This window comes from Manacus vitellinus, unplaced genomic scaffold (assembly GCF_001715985.3).
Source record: "Manacus vitellinus isolate BGI_N305 unplaced genomic scaffold, ASM171598v3 scaffold_1_pilon, whole genome shotgun sequence".
NCBI lineage: Eukaryota > Metazoa > Chordata > Aves > Passeriformes > Pipridae > Manacus > Manacus vitellinus.
This window is the reverse complement of record NW_021939396.1, coordinates 45,127,139-45,145,985: the sequence shown is the minus strand read 5'-3', so window position 1 is coordinate 45,145,985 and position 18,847 is coordinate 45,127,139. Positions and strand designations below refer to the sequence as shown.

The following is an 18,847-nucleotide window of genomic DNA, read 5'->3' as shown; positions in this document are numbered from 1 at the left end:
ATTTTTGCTTTAATCAGTTTAGCTCATTTCCTTAAAGATATTAAATCTCTTGCACAAGCACCTCTCTTCACTGTTGCATATTTGTTCATAGTAAATTATTCATTCTCAGTTGCATACACTTCCAGACTCCTCTTAAGACATGTTCTATTGGTTGGATTTGGGGTTTTTCCTTATATTTCAGTCTGAGCTTTAGAATCACTAAATGTTTACAATAATCACATGATGCCTTTTTTTCTTTTTCACAGATACTTTATTTGCAATAGCAGTGTGAGAACAGTAGAATACATGTGGGAACCAGATAATCAAGTATGATTTTACAGTGTATTTTTTTCAGTAGATTATTCCAAATGTTACATACGGAAATTTTAAGTCCTATAACATTAGTTCTGATATCATGGTGACTAAGCATTTAAACAATAAGCAGTCTTGTAGAAAAATCCATGTATTGCTTTACCTCATTTGTCCTAAATTTCAGACTGCAACAGTGTGATTTAGATCATGTAAGTTGGTAGCAAATACTTCAGTCTATATTTACATCTTGTCTATTTAGTAAGTCCTCGAGAAACTTAGATGCACAGAGGCTGAATTGAGATACAAAAAATTGTGCATGGTGTTTTCACTTCTCACCTTGAAAAGAAAGGTTCACAATGTAAATTTTCATATATTTTAATTAGATGAAAAGCATTGGATGGTGTGTAATATCCTGAATGTGTTACACAGACTACAGGTAAGATGTTACAGAGCACAGCAGCAAATGTTCTGCCATCCAGCACTAGAAAGGTAGAAACTTGATGGCCATCTAGCTTTCTACTGTGGCAATTACTAATAATCAGAAATAAAGCACACTTTGAAAAGCTGATATGCAAATACATGTGACAAGCCTAAACACTGCATGAGATAAGTCTCACTCCTGCTTTCACTGAAAGAATGAAAGATACAGCTCCCAAACACTTCAACAGGAGAAGCGTTATGATGACAACTCAAATGCTGCAGGGTTTTTAATTTTTTTTCCTGAGAAAGAATTTGGGTGATAAACTCCTTCACACAACATAAAAGGTATTTGTGTGTGCCAATAGAATCACCCTTAACTTCCCTGCTTTCTTTTCTGAAATCCAGTAATTTAATATGAATGTGTTTGTTAGAGTGCAAATATAGCATAGAAAACAATCATGCCATCACAGAGGAGTGAGACTCATCCATTTTGTTTTTTAGGATCCCAGAATGATGACAGACCTGGCAGACTTCTGGTAATAACCATCCACCCTAATAAACAAAAGACGTTTCATACCACAACCAAGAAATGCTTTAAGAGGACACCAAGTTATGTTATGAGGTGCAATTTAGAGCTGAAGAGCTTTAGAACATAAATCTCATTCAAACAGTACCAAAGTACATATTTTAAAATAATACTAAAGCAAAAGTATTTCAAATCCATAAAAATGTCATGCTAGTTTATTATTTAACCAAATGTGACTACTGTACAGTGATGACACCATTGCAAAACAACTTAGAGGAGCACATATCACTGTGCCAAAACTAAATCAAGTCCCAAGAGATGCTCAAGAGTGATGTTCCCTTTTATGAATGGTGATGTCTTGTGGTGTGGCAGAACCACCTGTGATGATGGACACTTCTAAGAATACTTTAGGGTGGGTCATAAACTTCAAGTTGAATGCATTTTCTTCCAAAATTAAGTATCCTGCTGAGAGCCTCTGATTTTAGAAAAAAACACAGTGAAGTGCATGACAGAAGCAATCAGACCCCAGAAAAGCTCAGGACCCTTTCCACCATAGTCAATGACAAACTCCTCCATGAGTCTCATTCTGTGGGAGCAGGAGCAGATCTACCACATATTGCTTTCCTGCTAATGTCTGGTAGCATGGCATCATCCTTTACTGTATAGTGGTCTTTATTTTAGCTGCTCTTCTGTCCCCTGATCTTTTCAGAAGTTTCAGGATCTTATGTCCAATACTCTCTGAGAGAGGAGTTCTCCTGGGACTGGTTCTAAGTGACGCACTTCATTAATACAGAGTATTTTAATGAAGAAGATCCTCCTAACAGAGGTGGCTGGTGCTATGCTCACTTTATGCTCACCTCAGCAGCAGAATTAGGCTGGGTGAGGAAAACACACACAAAGCCACTTGTGTAAAGGACCCTTAGGCATAAAACAAATCACAGCTTCTTATTTAAATAACACAGTACCATGCAAAAATCACAAATTAAGGAGTGTCTTGAAATACAAAAATGCAAACCTTTGCTTAAAAATCCACCAGTTCTTTGTGTATGACACTTTACTTGTGGTAAGTCATGCAAAAGGTTTAACCAAAGAGTCCCTTTAACAAATACAGCATTTGAACAATATAGAAAAAAACCAAACCCAAACCAAATGCCTAGACAGAACTTCCCCAACAAGTTTTCAACTTCTCATTGAAACTGTTTAGCATGGTGTTTACCCATCTGAGCAGAGGTATAACACCACACCTGTGTTGCCCTTCCCCAGAAGACTTAGTCCTTGCTGTGGGAAGGAGCTCTTATCTGTGGTTTGACATTGTTCGTTGCAGGTCCCCAGCCGTGCCCACGTCCTTGAATCGTGAGCCTGTCCCTGTGTCGAGGCACAGCTAAGGACAAATATCAGCTACTTTACTAGACTTGACAGGTAGCCACTGCCATGAGAGGGAGCATGTCTGCTGGGAGGGCTCACATGTCAGGAGTAGGGCTGCCCCTGGGTCACACAAGGAAACCCTGACCTGTGCCTGCCTGTGCTACATGCTGTGCCTGGGTGGAATACAGGAGAGATCATGGTCCAGCTGCAAATGCACGAAGGAGTCATGAATCTCATGCTCAGTGCAGGGAACTTGTGCCATGCTAACCGGGTTTAAGACAAGAAAAATGTGAAACTAGGAAAAGGACTATAGTAGGACACACTGGGACTATGCAGTGCTGCAAGTAGGGGTAGTAGAATTGCACTTGAATCACAGTGCATAAATTCGAGAGTTGCAGGAGTTTATTATCTCATTAGAAACATCTAATTCCTTGTAATAAAGATTGCATGTAGAGTATGTCAAAGAACAGACAAGGCTAATACAGCCCACAGTCAGGACTAATACTTTTTTCCTTTTCTTCTTGCTTAATAGGCAGGAGTAGCTTTCAATTTAAAAATAAAAACTATATAATTACAGTAATAATACCATGCTCCTGACTGCTTTGCAGCTGCGTATCGTAAAACTCAAAGCTGCTGATCAGAAACAAAAGCAGTAAGTCAGTAACAGTTTTACAGAAATGTTCTCCTGGGCTGTCAAAATACTTCTATAAGGGAAAGACTGTTTACTGAACATATTTCATGTACCTTTCCCCCTAAAATACCCTGCGCTTGCATCTTTTCCTAACAACACATAAAGAAACCTCAGCTAGAGGTGTAATTAAGACTATATGAACACTGGAACAAGCACAGATCCCATTCAAATAGTCAGGCATCACAACAAAAAGCCAGAAGCAGTCAAATTTTTATCATCTGTTATAAAAAAAATTATTTCCCAATCAGTGTTGCAATACAGTTAAAAGTTAAAATGTCTCTACATTACTAATAAATTAAAAAAACCATATCTCCAACCATCTTGTAAGAAAATAGGTAAGTAATTTAAACCTTTAGTTTATATAAATTAGCACAGAAATGTGTATTTGAACAAGTGCACTGAAAACAGATAAGCCTTGTTTTCTTCTGGTATCTCTTGTAACAGGAAAGCCTTTATATTCTTTGCATGACCTTGAGAGGCTGCTAACACTAAATGGTCAATAGTCAAACCCGAGGAGAGTGTTTCACCAGATACACAATGACAAGAGGGAGAATGCAGTACAGTCAAATGCTTTGCAGCCTTATTACTATACACTTCAACATTCCATTTTCAGCATGTTTACTCTTGGAGATGTATTTTTATGGCAAATCACATGAGTGAAATTTGATGGGTTGATATATTTTTTTTAAAAAACCTACTAAAGTATCATTTTTTCCGAGGTAGTTTGCAAGGAAATAGTGACGTACATGAGTGGAAACAATACTCCTTTGCTCGACTGTGAATAAAAGTCTTAAATACTGCTGGTGCTGTCCCTGAACCTTGCAGAGAATGTTTAATGGATACGATGTTATAATGAGAGCTGACAACAGCCAATTAAGTGTCAGAAGAACAATCTGATAAGTAGGTCTTCATGTCTATAGGCATTTCCTGGTATGTCTTAACTGTCAATCTGAATGTTAGACATCTCTATCTTTATCTCATTATTGACTGATTTATTAAAGGAGAATGTTTTCATCTCTTTTTTTGATTTTGGGGTTGCTCCAGAAAGAAGGAAAGGAAAATACTAGGAACAAGTCTTAATTTGCAATAATAGGTGGGGAATCCTAATTATAACAAAGTCCTAATCCTCCAACTGAGCAGGTGTATGGTTTGGTGACACCAATCCATGCAGCTGCCCACACCATACCTTTCAAGAAGTGGTAAATGCTCAGTCTAGAGGAGATCTGTTTCTTTAATAGGTGGAAGAATATCTGTGGACGTGCTAGGAGGCTGCTCTCTGCTTTCAGTGCTTCTTGCTAGTCATACAGAAGACAACACCTCGCTGGATGGATCTCTTCCCTTCTTGTCCTCACCCCTGTCAATATCAATCACATGAACTATGCCAGGCTTCAGGATCAGGTCATCGGTCTCTACTTGGCTCCTGTTATCGTCCACCTCGACGTACTTCCCTTTGGAAGGCTGGGTAGCCTTACCGAAAACATCTTTGAAACGGCGCTTGAGTTCAACGTCTGGGCAATAGACGTACTCATAAAGAGCACCAGCAAGGACCGCTCCTATTATTGGTCCCACCCAATACACCTGCAAAAAAGAGGTGGAAAAAACCCCAGACATTAAGATCTAGAGCAAATAAAGAAGCCAAGGTCTCAGAGAAAAGCATGTAAGTACAGACCTTACCCAGAAAAGTTTCTACAAAATGCCCTGGCCCAATTATTAAAACCAACTCTGCAGAAATGCATGGTCACATTGCTCCCTGGCTTTCATGAACCAGAATGAAATCTGCCATCCAGTTTATGAGTCAGAGAAGTACAACTACCATAGGTTTCACCGATGGTGACTTAGAGTTCAGCGTGAGTGCTCTAAAATCACATATGAAGTTATTCGAAAGGCAGTTTCTTGTTAGTGGCATTAGTCTTTGGTATTTTTTCTTTTTTCTTTCTGCCTTCTCCCTATCTCTCCCAGCTATTCCAGCCCTTTCAGAAGTACTCCATAGTCACCTTGCATCCAGTCATCTAAATGATCTCACATCCGTGGGTGCAGCTCTTCCCTAAAAACTCCTCTCACATCAGTGTTTCAGGAATCACCAGGTAGTGGACCCCATGGAGCAAAGAGGAACCTACACTGACATTTCAGTGAGGCACATTTACTACTTCCCTGATGCCTGAAAAAGATTTCAGTCTACATATCTGGTTACTAATTTTCTGGAGCAGACTGGCTGAGTGGCAGTGAAGCTATGGACCTCTCGACAAACAAAGGTCATCCTCTCTGGCTGCCCCACCTTCTCCTATTAATGGAAATCAGCTTTTTTCCCCCCTCTTTATGGGAAATTTAACTTATTTTTTAAAACTTTGTCCAATAATGCAAAAGTACAGGTTCTTCATCCTCCTTATTTTAACCAAACAGAACTATAACATTTCTTGAGACAAAAAAGGCAACAGATCCTGGTGGAGTCATGTATGTCAAATACATCTCTGTAGTCACATACAACAAATAGATGCTCTGACACAGCTTTACTTTTAAACTAGCAGCGGTAAGAAGATTGAGAAGCAGATCAACATCTTCGAAGTGAAATAATTTTGTCAAGTTTAATTGATCCACCTCTTTACAAGAGGCCTCCTCTAACTTTTCATTGCTCATTGCCAGCTGTAGGCCACATATTTGGACTGTTTGCAAGAAGACATACAAGTGAAACACTGATGTAGAAAAGTGATTTCTTTCTGCATTTTCAACCAACATGACAATTAATGTTCAAGAGAACAAAACCTTTCCTAATGTACACACAAACAGTTCTACTTCAGTATTTCAGACTCATGTTTCCAAAATAATCCAAATTTGGCTTCTAATCCTACAGAATACAACAGGCATTCAGCTACCTGATAATCTGATTTGAATAAGCAAATATAATGAATATAACACAACTTTATAGGTACCTATCTATTTCAGCACGACACCCAGCAGTTCGGTAACATTAGTAGGTGCCAAAGCCCACAGGCTTCTGTGAATGGCATGCCAATGTCACTGCTCTGGAGGAGGAGAAAAGGCTGTCTTTCCAAATGGCCAGGACAGTAACTAAGCTTCTCCTACAAGTTTCTCCATGGTACATTTGTTTATTGTTTATAGCTTTAGTTATAAATTACAGGCTTCGTAAGAGTATGGATAATTAATCTTGTGAAAAACTACAGCAGTTCTTCATATGAACAAACCATTCACTGATTATGGGTAAATCTGCCTCAATAGGATAACTCTTGGGAACAAAGTTACACATGGTATCGTGTTTGCAGAATTGGAGCCTTAGGGCCTGAAGACAATGTTATTTCTGTTATTAGCTGCAGTGAGAGCAATGTGGGCTTCATACTATAAAAATCAAGAAAATCCTTCCACGCACTGTAATATGCAGCTCTTCCAGTTAGTATTGAAAGTGTCCCTAGAAGTGCTATCCCTGTCTATAATTAGGTGAGGCTGAATTGAGATCCATCTCTGCCTTATAAAATGTGAAATGGTTTTTAATAAGTTGGATAGTGGGATTCTGTAGAAAATGACTGCATCATTCACAATCTGTTTATCACATTGTTTCCTGCACAGCTGCTCCTAGCTAAGGTGATGCTTTCAAACTGAAGCAGGTAACATCTGGTCTGGTCTGCAAAGACCAGACTGCAAACTCTTCATCTCTCACTATAAGCATTTGCTGAGGCAGGTTGTCCCCCAGGAACCACATCACAGAGGGTCCCTCCTCTCATTTTTATATGTTTCCCCCATTTTGCTGCAGAACCAGGTGAAATGTGAAGCCAACAGAATTACTTCCATAACTGCTCACCACATGACCAGCAGGGTTTGCAATCTGCCTTGGAGGATTTTTTCTTTCCAGCAGTTCAATTCTTTCTGTTTCACTGCATTGCTTTTTTTTTTGTTTTGAACTTTTTGTATGATTTCCTTTCTACCCCAGCTACTAGCTCCACCAAATGGCCCCTGAACAGTAAGAAGGTATTCCAACATGCTGCATTACTGCACTGCAGTCCTAAGTGAGGAGCATGATGACACCTAAGCTTGGGGCAGGTCAGTGCCTGCCTTCCTTGGTGATAGTCTCTATGGGATGTACTGGGAGAGAGAGCTAAAAGCAAATGATGTATGAAAAATTATGATCGCTGTTTGTCGCTATGGTGAAGGAAGCATGAAAGTAGAGTTACCCATTGGTTTTCCCATCTCCCCATGATGACAGCAGGTCCAAATGATCGAGCAGGGTTCATACTGGCACCGGTGTAATTGATCTAAAGCAGAGAGAAAATGTTACCTGTTATTAAAGTCTTGATGATAGGGATTTGATTTCTATGGAACACCCTGGTTTTGTACGGCTTCTCATCTTGACAGCGGGTATCACCACTCTCCTGAGTCTTATCATAAAGTTAATGAAGTCATCACATAAACAGCCAGAAAAGTTCTGGTGCAACACCCTACCCAAGGGACACTCCTGCAAACTCCAAAGGGTTTTCGCATGGATCCATAAAGAATACAGCAGCTATATTAGCTGTAACAGCTATAAAGGTCACAAAAGTTTCCATTTACTTCTGAAGTAGCTATAAAGGGTAAAGGGATCTATTTTTTAATGAGAAATCATTAACTTACAGCAAATAAATGTCCAATTGCAACAGAAAATCCAATTGCTAAAGCTACTGAACCAGTGACATCACTTCGTTTTGAATCACAACTAGCAAAAATAGTAAAAACCAGCTGGAATGTAATTATCAACTCCACCAGGAGTCCATGCCCAGCAGAAAGATCTCCATGTACCTGGAAGAAGGGAAAGAAACACCAGAAATGAAGAAAAGGTGATTTCATAAATCAGAAAGCTATCACATACATTAATTGTATTTCAATGAACAGTACTTCTAAATGTTACAGAGTAAAAGACAACAATGAACTTTTAGAGGTACAGATTGCCCCCTTCTCCACTTTCCTTTTTTTTTAAACTTTAAAATATTTTTTTATTTTGAGAGTTATGGAAAATCACTGCTGGACTGAGAACAGAAGGCTTAACAGTAACATCCAACATGGACTTCAAACTTAGACTGTAGAAGTATAGTTTATTTTTACACAGAGATTTGCAAATGCTGCACTTCCCTTTCACCATTTTTTTTCCTTGGGAGCACTGTAATTTACTATTCAATTATAAATTCATTAATTAGCCCTGACTTAATTAATTTAAATTTCAATTAAAAATTAAGCCGTGTGCGGCTCAAGTGCATTTTTAATAAGTCCTGCAACAGGGCTAACTGATGGCATTCCTTATTAGTTTAGAACAAAGCTGAAATCTAAGCCACAATCTATTTCAAAAGTATGTCATTTTAAATTGATGTTTTTTCAATCCCCATCATAATAGCACGGAATTAATTTCCCCCCTCCCCAGCTCATATAAAAATGGCATTTCACGCATATATTATTTAAATTTTGTATGTAAATTAACATTACCTGCTGTCATCAGATTTGGGGAAGTTCTAGGAAAGAGAACTTCTATAAAAAGAAGAGCTATAGATAGTACACTGCATAAACCTATCCTAAGGAGACCTTTAAGCCCTGTCTAGATGCAAATAAACTAGCAAGCCCTTAAAATCTCTACTTGAACTCCCTTCATTCTGTGTGACACTGATTATATTTTCTTAGGATCTAAGCTAGTCTAGTTCAAGAGCCAGAGGAGAAGTGATTACCGCAGTGACTCCCAGGCCTCCTACCACGCTTGGAGGTGTGACAAGGTAAAGGATGCCTGCGCCCACGATGGCTCCCAGGCACTGGGCAAGAATGTAGAAGACGGACTTGGCGAGGCTGATCTTCCTCGTGCAGACCATTGCCACGGTCACAGCAGGGTTAATGTGGCCTCCACTGATGTGTCCAAAGCACTGCACCATGGTTGCAATGCTGAGTCCAAAGCAGAGGGAGATAAGGACCATGTCTACAGGCAAGGGCTTCTCTGCTCCACCCCAGTTGATCGTGGAGCCGAGGCTGAGGAGGACAAAAATGAGCATGGCCAAAAATTCTGCCGAAACGGCCTTCCAGAAGGCCTGAGTCCAGACTCCTTTAAACGCCACCATAATTCTCTCACACTTACACAGACGTCCACACTTACTGAAAAGGAAAACAAATCTTCATCAGAAGTCACCAAATGTCTGTTGTTCTCCTGTTAGGGGTTGCTATTCAGCAGATTTTGGAGAAGGCTGCAACGCTGAGTATCATTGGCCTGGGACAACCACAGACTACGCTCTTAGAGCATTCTGTCCTTAAAACACAGTCAGTGTTGGAGTGTATGCAGGATACAGGTTAATTAATCACTCCTTGAGATAACTCCGTCCGTATAGTTTCAGCTCCCAAAAAGCAATGTCTGTATATTTTGAAATGATTATGAAGATAAGTGTATTATTCCATGCTAGCTGACTTCTTTCTGATTTAGAGGCTGTATAATTATACCACTTCAAGTGGCCTCTTGATCAACATGTTCATTAAATCAGTGAGTATCCTCTTTTTCTATTCAAATCTGTACTTTTCACAAAGCAGGTAAGATAATTCAATAAAAACTAGTAACTTAGTCAAAACCTAATGCTTTTGATGACAGTGTAGTGTTAGGAGTTTGCCCTGGGAGCTAGAAGAGAAAGTCTATTTGTTTGAACACTCATACAGACCAATATTGCAAATTACACTTATGCAAAGAGCAGTTTCTTCACTGTGGATGTAGGGTGAAAATTTAATTCAGGCAGGAGAATAGATGCAATCCTACATTCTGACCTTTAAATCAATCATGCAATCAATAAAGTGCTTTCTTTTGGGCTAAGGATGCCAAGTGAGCTGGGGAATAGATAATATTTTCTGTATGTGTGGTGTGTAGAACTCTGCATGGCAAAGAAAGGAGTGTCTTGCTTTTTCTCCCTGTCTGGAGATGCTATTTATCAGTCTACACTGCCTTCCTGATGAGTTACAATTTTGCTAGATGTTCAGATACCTATGAAAGTGGGTCACCAAAGAAAAGTTATTTGTGGTATTAATAAATTAGGAGAATAAGCCAAAAGGGAAGCATTTTAATGAGTTTCTAAGGCATGCTAACAAGATTCTTCTCTAAAAACAAAAGCAAAAAAAACCTCCAACCCATCCAAGAAGCAGAAAACAAAAGAAAGAATATTCAGTTGCTACATTTGGGAACAGAATTTCAAGTGAAAGATGGATGAATTTATGCTCAGTTATCTGAGGTAATGAAGTTACAATGCATATTTAATATCAGTTACATCAGAAAGAAGCATAAAAGGCATGTCTGCCCTTTTCAAGTTATTGCAAGAGGAATGGACCATGAATTTCTTAACAGTTCCAGTGAGTTAGGGAAAAGCAATTTAACCCTGTGACTGGAGCAAGTAAGTTGTTTCCCTGTCTCATTTCCTATGCTAATTTACTCTGTGTTTTGGATAGGCTATTTGAACTCTATCTCAGTTCTCTAGACTCTCATGTGAGAACAAAAATTACATTATCTCCTGCAAAAGGCTGTTGAAAAGTGCTTGTGAAGCGATCTGAGACACCTCAGCAGGACTTGCTCTACTAGAAAGTGAAGCCAGAATCTCAAAAGAGAATAAAGCCATACCCCAAATCTTCTGATTTTGGGTCAAACTCAAGACAAATGGAAAGATGTTTTTGTAAGATCTCACATTAACAGTCAGTTAATGATCAACCGTCTAGACTAGACGTTTTGTTCAAAATGCCCCCAAAACCATTGCCTCCCTCAAAGCTGAAGCTCAGAGGTATTTGGTTGCCCTTACCTTTGAACCCTATGCCCAGCTTCACACTGAAACTTAAAGGCTTACCTCTGACACCCTTATTACTTCCTCACTAATAATTTATCTTAGTGACCTGAATAAGATGTAGGTGCTATATCCATACTGAGAAAAGTTCATTTTCTCAGGACATGTCCCAGGTGAACATTTAATACAGGGATGACACATGTCATGAAGCCCATGGAAAAGAAACCTGGATGCACAGACAGGAGAAACAGCACTCATCTACCCTTTCACTCATCAGCTCAGTTGGGATGCAACCCGGATTTCCCTGAGCAAAATGCAAGCCCTGGTGGTATACTCAAGGCTTTTGGAAAATTTCCAGCCACCAAAGGCACTGTGAGTGGAATGCAGACTTATGGAGCATGGGAGAGAGGGGTATGGTAACTCCTAATGTCTTTGTTCAAGTGTGCCTGACATCCCTTTCTGTATGCACAGAACACTGAAATCTGCAAATTAATTACACACCTTCTTCCTGGGAAGTGGATAGAAAAAGGGGTTTGTATTTGGCATTAAAATAATGCAGTTGGCTTCTCACTAGTTGTGGAACATCTTGGGAAAACACATTAAGAGTGAGCGTGTGCGCAGGTGCACACATGTGGAAGAGAGAGACAGGGAGGATGCAGAGGATCACACCTTCTGCTGAACTGCTGATGGGCCTGACCAGAAGGAGGATGCCACTTATGAAGGACAGATCTCATACTGCTTCTCCAGTTGAGACCATATCCAGTCAATTCAGTCAATATTATTTGCAGCCCCAAAAATGCAAAACTGTTGCATGGAAGCCAAAAGCTTCAAACATAGAAGCTTGCTTGTCAACATGAAGTTTCTGTTCTTCTAGAACATCATACTACATAGAACTCCACTGTCAGCCATACTTTGACAGTTAATCATCTAAACATCTATTTTTAATCCATACATGTTTTTCTGAAGCAGTCTGTTTTTCTATAATTTCAATACCCAGCAAAATACTCAGCTGTCAGGGTCAAATTTTTCTTTCAGACTGTGTACCTTCCTCCTTAACAGCAAAACCTCCTATAAATGTTACTAAACGCTTAATACTGTGTTTGAGCCCTGAGTCCAGGTTTTCACTTAAATCCAAAGGTGATCAGCAACTTAAAAATCAACACTATCTCCAATATCCACTATTTTTTCAGCATGCAGTTAAACTTAAAGGCTTGAGATGAGACAGAGAGATCTGGCTGTACAGGTCTGAAACTAAAATGGGACTTTCCAGCAGCTAAGATTTACCATCAAAGTTGCAAAACAATTTTTTTGGAGTAGTTGTTGTTCATGGTTTCCTTAGATAAATCCAAAACGCAACAGAAAGCCACTTTCAAGTAATGGTCACACATTAATTTCATGTGGGGCCACACTTGAAATTCTCTGGTCTGGACTACAAGATTACATAGTGAATTGTGTCTAATAGGATGCAAGGTGGGTTTTGCATTGCCAGCAGGGTTGCAGGTATGATTATGGCTTCAAAGCCATAACAATGTAAATCACAACAAAGGCTTCAATACAAAAGTCAAACAGTATTTTAAAAATTCTTCTTTTTCTAATTAATACAATCTCGGAGAGCAGACACACAGCCTGGACACGGGTTTGCGGCTAGCCACTCCATACGACACTCCTGTCACATACAAGTTCTGTGCGTGGAGTGGCTATTTACAGTGGCATCTCCGCAGCGAATTCCCACACTGCCGACCTGGGCTGGCACCGCCGGCTGGAGCTCAAATGGACAACGGGCACCCGATGGCCAACTTTGGGGAAGGAGGGGTACAGGCTACTCTTGCAAAACAAATGCACAGTCGCAGGGCTTGCTTGTAACCATTTTGCCTCCTTTTCCAATACGATATTAAGTGAGCAACTGACACGGATATCTACAGGACGTGGGGAGCCTCGGAAGCGCAGTACCGCAGCTTTTTAGCTGTGCGGGACCCGGGTTTTCTGCACGCATGACTCTCCACTGCAGGACTGCAAGTGGACAATAGAACAAACTTTTAGCGTGCGGAAAAGGAGAGGGGGTTTGCGACTCTCTGTCCCCTTCGCACCCCTGGTATTAAAATCGATAGGTCCCGTAGTGTCTTCGGGAAGGGCGTGCCCTGGCTGCCATCCCTCGGTGCAAAACGCAGGAGAAGGGCAACAACGCGGAGCCCCTCACCTGGCTACGCATTCCTCCCGGGGGGGGGGCACTGCGGGTCCCGCGCGGGCGGACATGAGCGCCCTCCGCAGCCGCGCACTGCGCTCCCCGAAGGTTTCCCTTAAAGTCTCTTTGTTTGGGGGGGAGTTGGTGGGTTGGGGGACTGTCCCGCCCGCCTGCCTCTCTCCCGCCGGCCGCTTGCCTTCCCTCCCTCCGCGCCCCCGCGAGGGCGCGCACTCACCCGCGGCGCGGAGCGGCCGCTCGTCGCTGCATGCCTCCCCGCGGCGCGGGTGAGCGGGGGGCCGGGGCGGGGCGGGGGGCGCGGGGCGGGGGGGGACGGCTCCCGACGGCTCCCCGACCGAGCGGCTGCCGCCCGCCGCGCTGCCCTACCTGCTCGCGCCGGGCGGGCGGCGGGGACTCGAGCGCGGCCGCCCGAGCACCGGCTGCGGGTCGCTTGTGGTCATGTGCCTGTGCAGAGTAGTGCAGGGGGGTCGCGGCTGCCGGTCAAAAAGAAGCGGCGCGGGGCTGCCCGGCAATGGGAAGGATTCAAAGGTTTCTCAGTTTCTTCTCTGCCACTCTGTATTAAAGGGGAAAAAAAGCCCTAGCAGCTCTGCAGCCAGGGAGCTTTATCCATCTAAAATACCTATGAGTACTTTAATAGAACTCTACTGGCTACAAAATCATAGAATCATAGAATACCCTGTGTTGGAAGGAACCCAGAAGAATCGAGTCCAACTCCTGGCTCTGCACAGGACAGCCCCAAGAATCACACAGTGTGCCTGAGAGCCTGAGAGCATTGATCAAATACTTCTTGAACTCTGGTACTGTGACCATTCCCTGGAGAGCCTGTTTCAGTGCCCAGTCACCATAAATGTCCCCTGATAGAGGTTCATGCCATTCCCTCGGGTCCTGTCATTGGTCACTATGGAGAAGAGATTGGTACTTGCTCCTCTGCTTCCCCTCATGAAGAAGTCCTGGACTGTGATGAGGTCTCCCCTTGGTCTCCTTTTCTCCAGGCTGAAGTGAGCCAAGTGACCTCAACCACTCTGCATTTGGTTTTCCCTTTAGACCCTTCACTGTCTTCATAGTCCTCCTTTGGATGCTCTCTAGTAACTTTATATTCTTCCTATATTGTGTTTTCATAGAATCATAAAATCACAGAATTAACCAGGTTGGAAAAGACCTCTGAGATCATCAAGTCCAACCCTTGATCCAGCACCGCCGTAGTTACTAGACCATGGCACTAAGTGCCACATCCAGTTTCATCTTAAAAACCTCCAGGGAAGGTGAATCCACCACTTCCCTGGGCAGCCCATTCCAATGTCTGATTACTTTCTCCATAAAAAACTTCTTCCTAATATCCAGCCTAAACCTCCCCTGGCAGAGTGTGAGATTATGCCCTCTTGTCCTGTGGGTTGTCTGGGAGACCGACACCCACCTGGCTACAACCTCCTTTCAGGGAATTGTAGACAGTGATGAGGTCTCCTCTGAGCCTCCTCTTCTCCAGGCTAAACAATCTCAGCTTCCTTAGCCTCTTCTCATAGGACTTGTGCTTGAGTCCCTTCACCAGCCTTGCTGCTCTTCTCTGGACCTGCTCCAGCATCTCAATAACCTTTCTGAACTGAGGGGCCCAGAACTGGACACAGTACTCCAGGTGTGGCTTCACCAGCACTGAGTACAGGAGAAGAATTACTTCCCTGGACCTGTTGGCCACACTGTTCCTGATAGAGGCCTGGATGCCATTGGCCTTCTTGGCCACCTGGGCACACTGCTGGCTCATGTTCACCTTCCTGTCAGTCCAAACTCCCAGGTCCCTTTCTGCCTGGCTGCTCTCCAGCCACTCTGTCCCCAGCCTGTAGCACTGCAGGGGGTTGTTGTGGCCAAAGTGCAGGACCCGGTACTTGGTCTTGTTGAACCTCATCCCGTTGGAATCAGACCATCTCTCCAACTTGTCCAGGTCCCTCTGAAGAGCCCTCCTGCCTTCCAGCTGATTGACACTCCTCCCCAACTTGGTGCCATCTGCAGATTTGCTGATGGTGGACTCAATCCCCTCATCCAGATCATCAGTAAAGATATTAAACAGAACTGGGCCCAACACTGATCCCTGGGGGACACCACCAGTGACCGGCCACCAACTGGATGCAACACCGTTCACCACCACTCTCTGGGCCCGGCCCTCCAGCCAGTTCCTAACCCAGGACAGAGTGCTCCTGTCCAAGCTGTAGACTGCCAGCTTTTCCAGGAATATGCTGTGGGAGATGGTGTCAAAGGCTTTGCTGAAGTCCAGGTAGACCACATCCACAGCCTTCCCCTCATCCACCAGGCGGGTCACCTGGTCATAAAAAGAGATCAGGTTGGTCAGGCAGGACCTGCCCCTCCTAAACCCCTGATGGCTGGTCTGATCCCTTGTCCATCCTGTAGGTATTGTGTGATTGCACTGAGGATGATCTGCTCCATAACCTTGCCAGGCACTGAGGTCAGGCTGACAGGCCTGTAGTTTCCCAGGTCCTCCTTCCGGCCCTTTTTGTGGATCAGTGTGACATTCGCCAACTTCCAATCATCTGGGACCTTTTCATTGTTGTGGTTTTATTTGGTGAAGTTGCTAAATTCAATAAAGTTTTGCCCCGTGTGGAATGCCAAATGGAGGCCACTGGAAAATACTGTTTAAATTAGACCATGATGATCTCTGTTGAGAAAATTCACATGGACCCTACCCAATGCCTCTACAGCAAGAAAACAATTCAGTGAAAAAACAGCTCTTCATGTAATAAGAAAACCCACAAAGTTGCCTAAGCTCCCAGGCACAACTATTTCATTAGAGAATGCATAGAAATTGACACTTGAAGAAAACATGGGTGAAAATGGAACAAAGTACTTAGAAAATCCTTTTTTTCTAGCGGCCTAGACCTTTGCACACAGTAGAAGAATCTGTGCATAAGTTATATAAAAAACATTCTCAGGGACATGTTCAAGTGTAAAATAAGGCTAAACAACAACTACCGTGATGCATTCATGCAGCAACTGCGAAAATAAAAGTTTGGCATGATCAGCCAGCCTGTACAAGACACATTGTGCCAGATACTCCTTCTAACCATGAGAAAACAGTGCAAGATCTGAAGAACTAGTCTGGACATGGAAACCACAGATAGAAAGTCCTCTCTTAGCTTCTGCTAGGAGATTGTAGATAATAATTTAAAACAGTGAAAAGTAAGCATAATGTGTAACATTATCAATTAATTTGTACACACAGCAATAAAAAAGTCATGTCCATGAGTTAAATACTTACCAATCACAGTTGATGGTAAAAGAGGGTTATCATAAAGTATAAATGTAGGTGTTTCTCCCAATTTTGCCTGCTCTTCCCCTAAAACCATGTCATAAAAGATACCAAGAGACATTCGCAATTTGATGGCAAAAGACAAACTGCAGGCTTGGTGTTTGCTTTTCTTGTTTTCAAGCTTTACTTCACTTGCTTATGTCTTGAGTTGGTCAAGATGGGGCTGAGGGAGGAGGGGGATACAGTCATCACTGCACATCTCTGCTCTTTCATTTGGTGTGCTTGGTTTTTCAATCTATGCCCTCCACAACCTGCTACAGTGATTTCAGAAACTTCCAGTCCTAACATTGTCTTACTGACATATAAGGCCATAATTTACTACATATGCCCAAAGACCAAATTTTTCTGTCAAGGCTGCAGGAGTCACTCACAATGAAAGTATTTCAGGTAGTATGTTTGTCTGCATACTATTCTTTTACCCCTCTTCCCTTTTTGCCCTCTGCCAGGAATTACTGTACAAAAAGGTCATTTTTTAAGCGCTCTTTTTCAAACATCTGTGCCTTCCCTTCATGTGCTTTGAAGATGCCATGCCTCTTCCCACATGCATTCGGTTGCATTATCTGATTATTTCAGACTTTGACACCACGGCTACTGCTGTCATACAAATCCTTTCTTCTGTTGTTCCAAAATCTGCAAAAGGCACCCATGCAAACCTCAAATTTCTTTCAAGTTTTGGAACTGGCTGTTTAAAATCAGAGTTGAGTTTACTTTCATAGCTTTGCCTTGAAAACACACTTGTTCTTTGGCACCTTGTGAACTCTACTCCTTTGGCATGTTTGTTTGTTCACAAACAAAATATGCTTAACAAAACCAGTAATTGCTTTTCCTTTTCTTGCAGATAGCATGTATCTGCTCTTTTTGATCTTCAGAGCAGATCACTGCCAAACAGAGAAGCCAGAACATTAATAGCTTCTGTCACTGCTACCATTCTTATTGTGATAAATCTTCTGGAGGATTAGACAAAGGTTGTGGCCGCATAAAACAGAGAAAGGCAATGCTTCGGGCACAAACCTGGAGCGAACTGCACAGTGCCAACTCTGATCAAACAAACAGACTATGTTCTGTTGTAAGCACAGAAGGCAAGGAAGACATCCCTTGAGATAGCACTGAACATCAGAGGAAAGCTGCCCCAGTTTGTACAGGGATAAATTTGCCAATGTTTGGAGATGGGACCACATAGGTTCGTTTTTGTTAGTTTGGTTTTTCATAGTTTTTGTTTTGGTTTGGTTGGGGTTTTGGTTTGGTTTGGTTTTGGTTTTTTTTGGTTTTAATATGTATTTTCATCTTTAAAAACCTGGGCTAATTCATTTTGGACTTCTGTCCAACAATGAAATATTGCTCCAGCTGCTGTGCTCGACATAGTTAAGGAAATAACTTACAAAAGAATATTATGAAAAATTTAAAGATGGTGTTAAAACTCAATCTGTGTCGGGCCTGGGGCGGGGGGAATGTGCAGAGGAATCTTGCAGTGTGTCTTCTTCTCCTTCACTGAACATTAAATCTGAGTTTCTACAGTAATTTCTAGGGCATCATGAATTAAAGATCTCCGTAGGAACATAAGCCATGGTGAGAAGATGCTCCAACACATAAGACATCCCCATTCTAAACAAGAACTTCCCAGATAGTTGAAGCGTGCTGGATCTGGGATTTCAGTTTAGTCTGTTATGGAGGAGAGGGCACACTGCCAGAGTTGGAGAGGAATGTGCAAACAGCTAATTCCAGCTAAAACAATATTAGAGAGAGGCAGAAAAACTCCCAGCACTAGCTTCTATCACCTCACTGGGTAGCAGTGTGGGAAGAGTTCCTTTGCTTCTATGGCAAGTCTCATGGATATCCATTCCTGGGCAACTCCATCAGACAGTGGGGTTTGTCAGACAAGACTGAAGCAAATTAAAAAAGACTAAAGCCTAAAAAAAGAACATAATTTAGAAGCACTGTGTGTTTTCTCAGTGTCTTTGTACCCAGCGAATCTGGACTCCCCTCCCTTATGTTGCTGTTGTTAAGCTCCTCAGCTCACTCGACTCCTCTCAGCACCACTTCATGCTTTTAGTTTCCAAAAGCAATGAGGCTTACATGCCTGTTCTCTCTCTCTCTACCCCTCTCTTTGTTCTGGGTGTTCCTGCCCTTTTCAACAGATCTTGAACCCACCAGGTACTTTCAGCTACTGCTGATGGAGGATCAGAAATCCCAAAGCTGTTTAGGCTCCTGCCAGCCCCATGGGCATGAGTGGCTGCAGGTAACCACAGTGAAAAGGACGCTTGCTGGAAGGGGAGACTAC

At 42.3% G+C, this 18,847-nt stretch overlaps 1 protein-coding gene across 1 annotated transcript; it reads right to left on the bottom strand.

Moving 5' to 3' along the window:
- Nucleotides 1-227: 227 nt before the first annotated feature.
- Nucleotides 228-13,517, bottom strand: AQP4 (aquaporin 4). Its single transcript, XM_018080739.2, has 5 exons — nucleotides 13,474-13,517; nucleotides 8,990-9,404; nucleotides 7,911-8,075; nucleotides 7,475-7,555; nucleotides 228-4,871 (listed from the first exon to the last, which is right to left on the bottom strand). Exons 1-5 carry the CDS (start codon nucleotides 13,503-13,505, stop codon nucleotides 4,593-4,595), a joined length of 972 nt encoding a protein of 323 aa, XP_017936228.2. The 5' UTR covers nucleotides 13,506-13,517; the 3' UTR covers nucleotides 228-4,592.
- Nucleotides 13,518-18,847: the final 5,330 nt, after the last annotated feature.

What these genes read in the sequence shown, in the direction of transcription:
- AQP4 (XM_018080739.2), bottom strand. Translation starts at nt 13,505, where the DNA reads ATGCAGCGACGAGCGGCCGCTCCGCGCCGCGG. An exon ending in GCGGCCGCTCCGCGCCGCGG is followed by an intron (nt 9,405 to 13,473) that starts GTGAGTGCGCGC and finishes TTTCCTTTTCAG; the next exon opens with TAAGTGTGGACGTCTGTGTA. An exon ending in GAGGCCTGGGAGTCACTGCG is followed by an intron (nt 8,076 to 8,989) that starts GTAATCACTTCT and finishes CCCTTCTTCCAG; the next exon opens with GTACATGGAGATCTTTCTGC.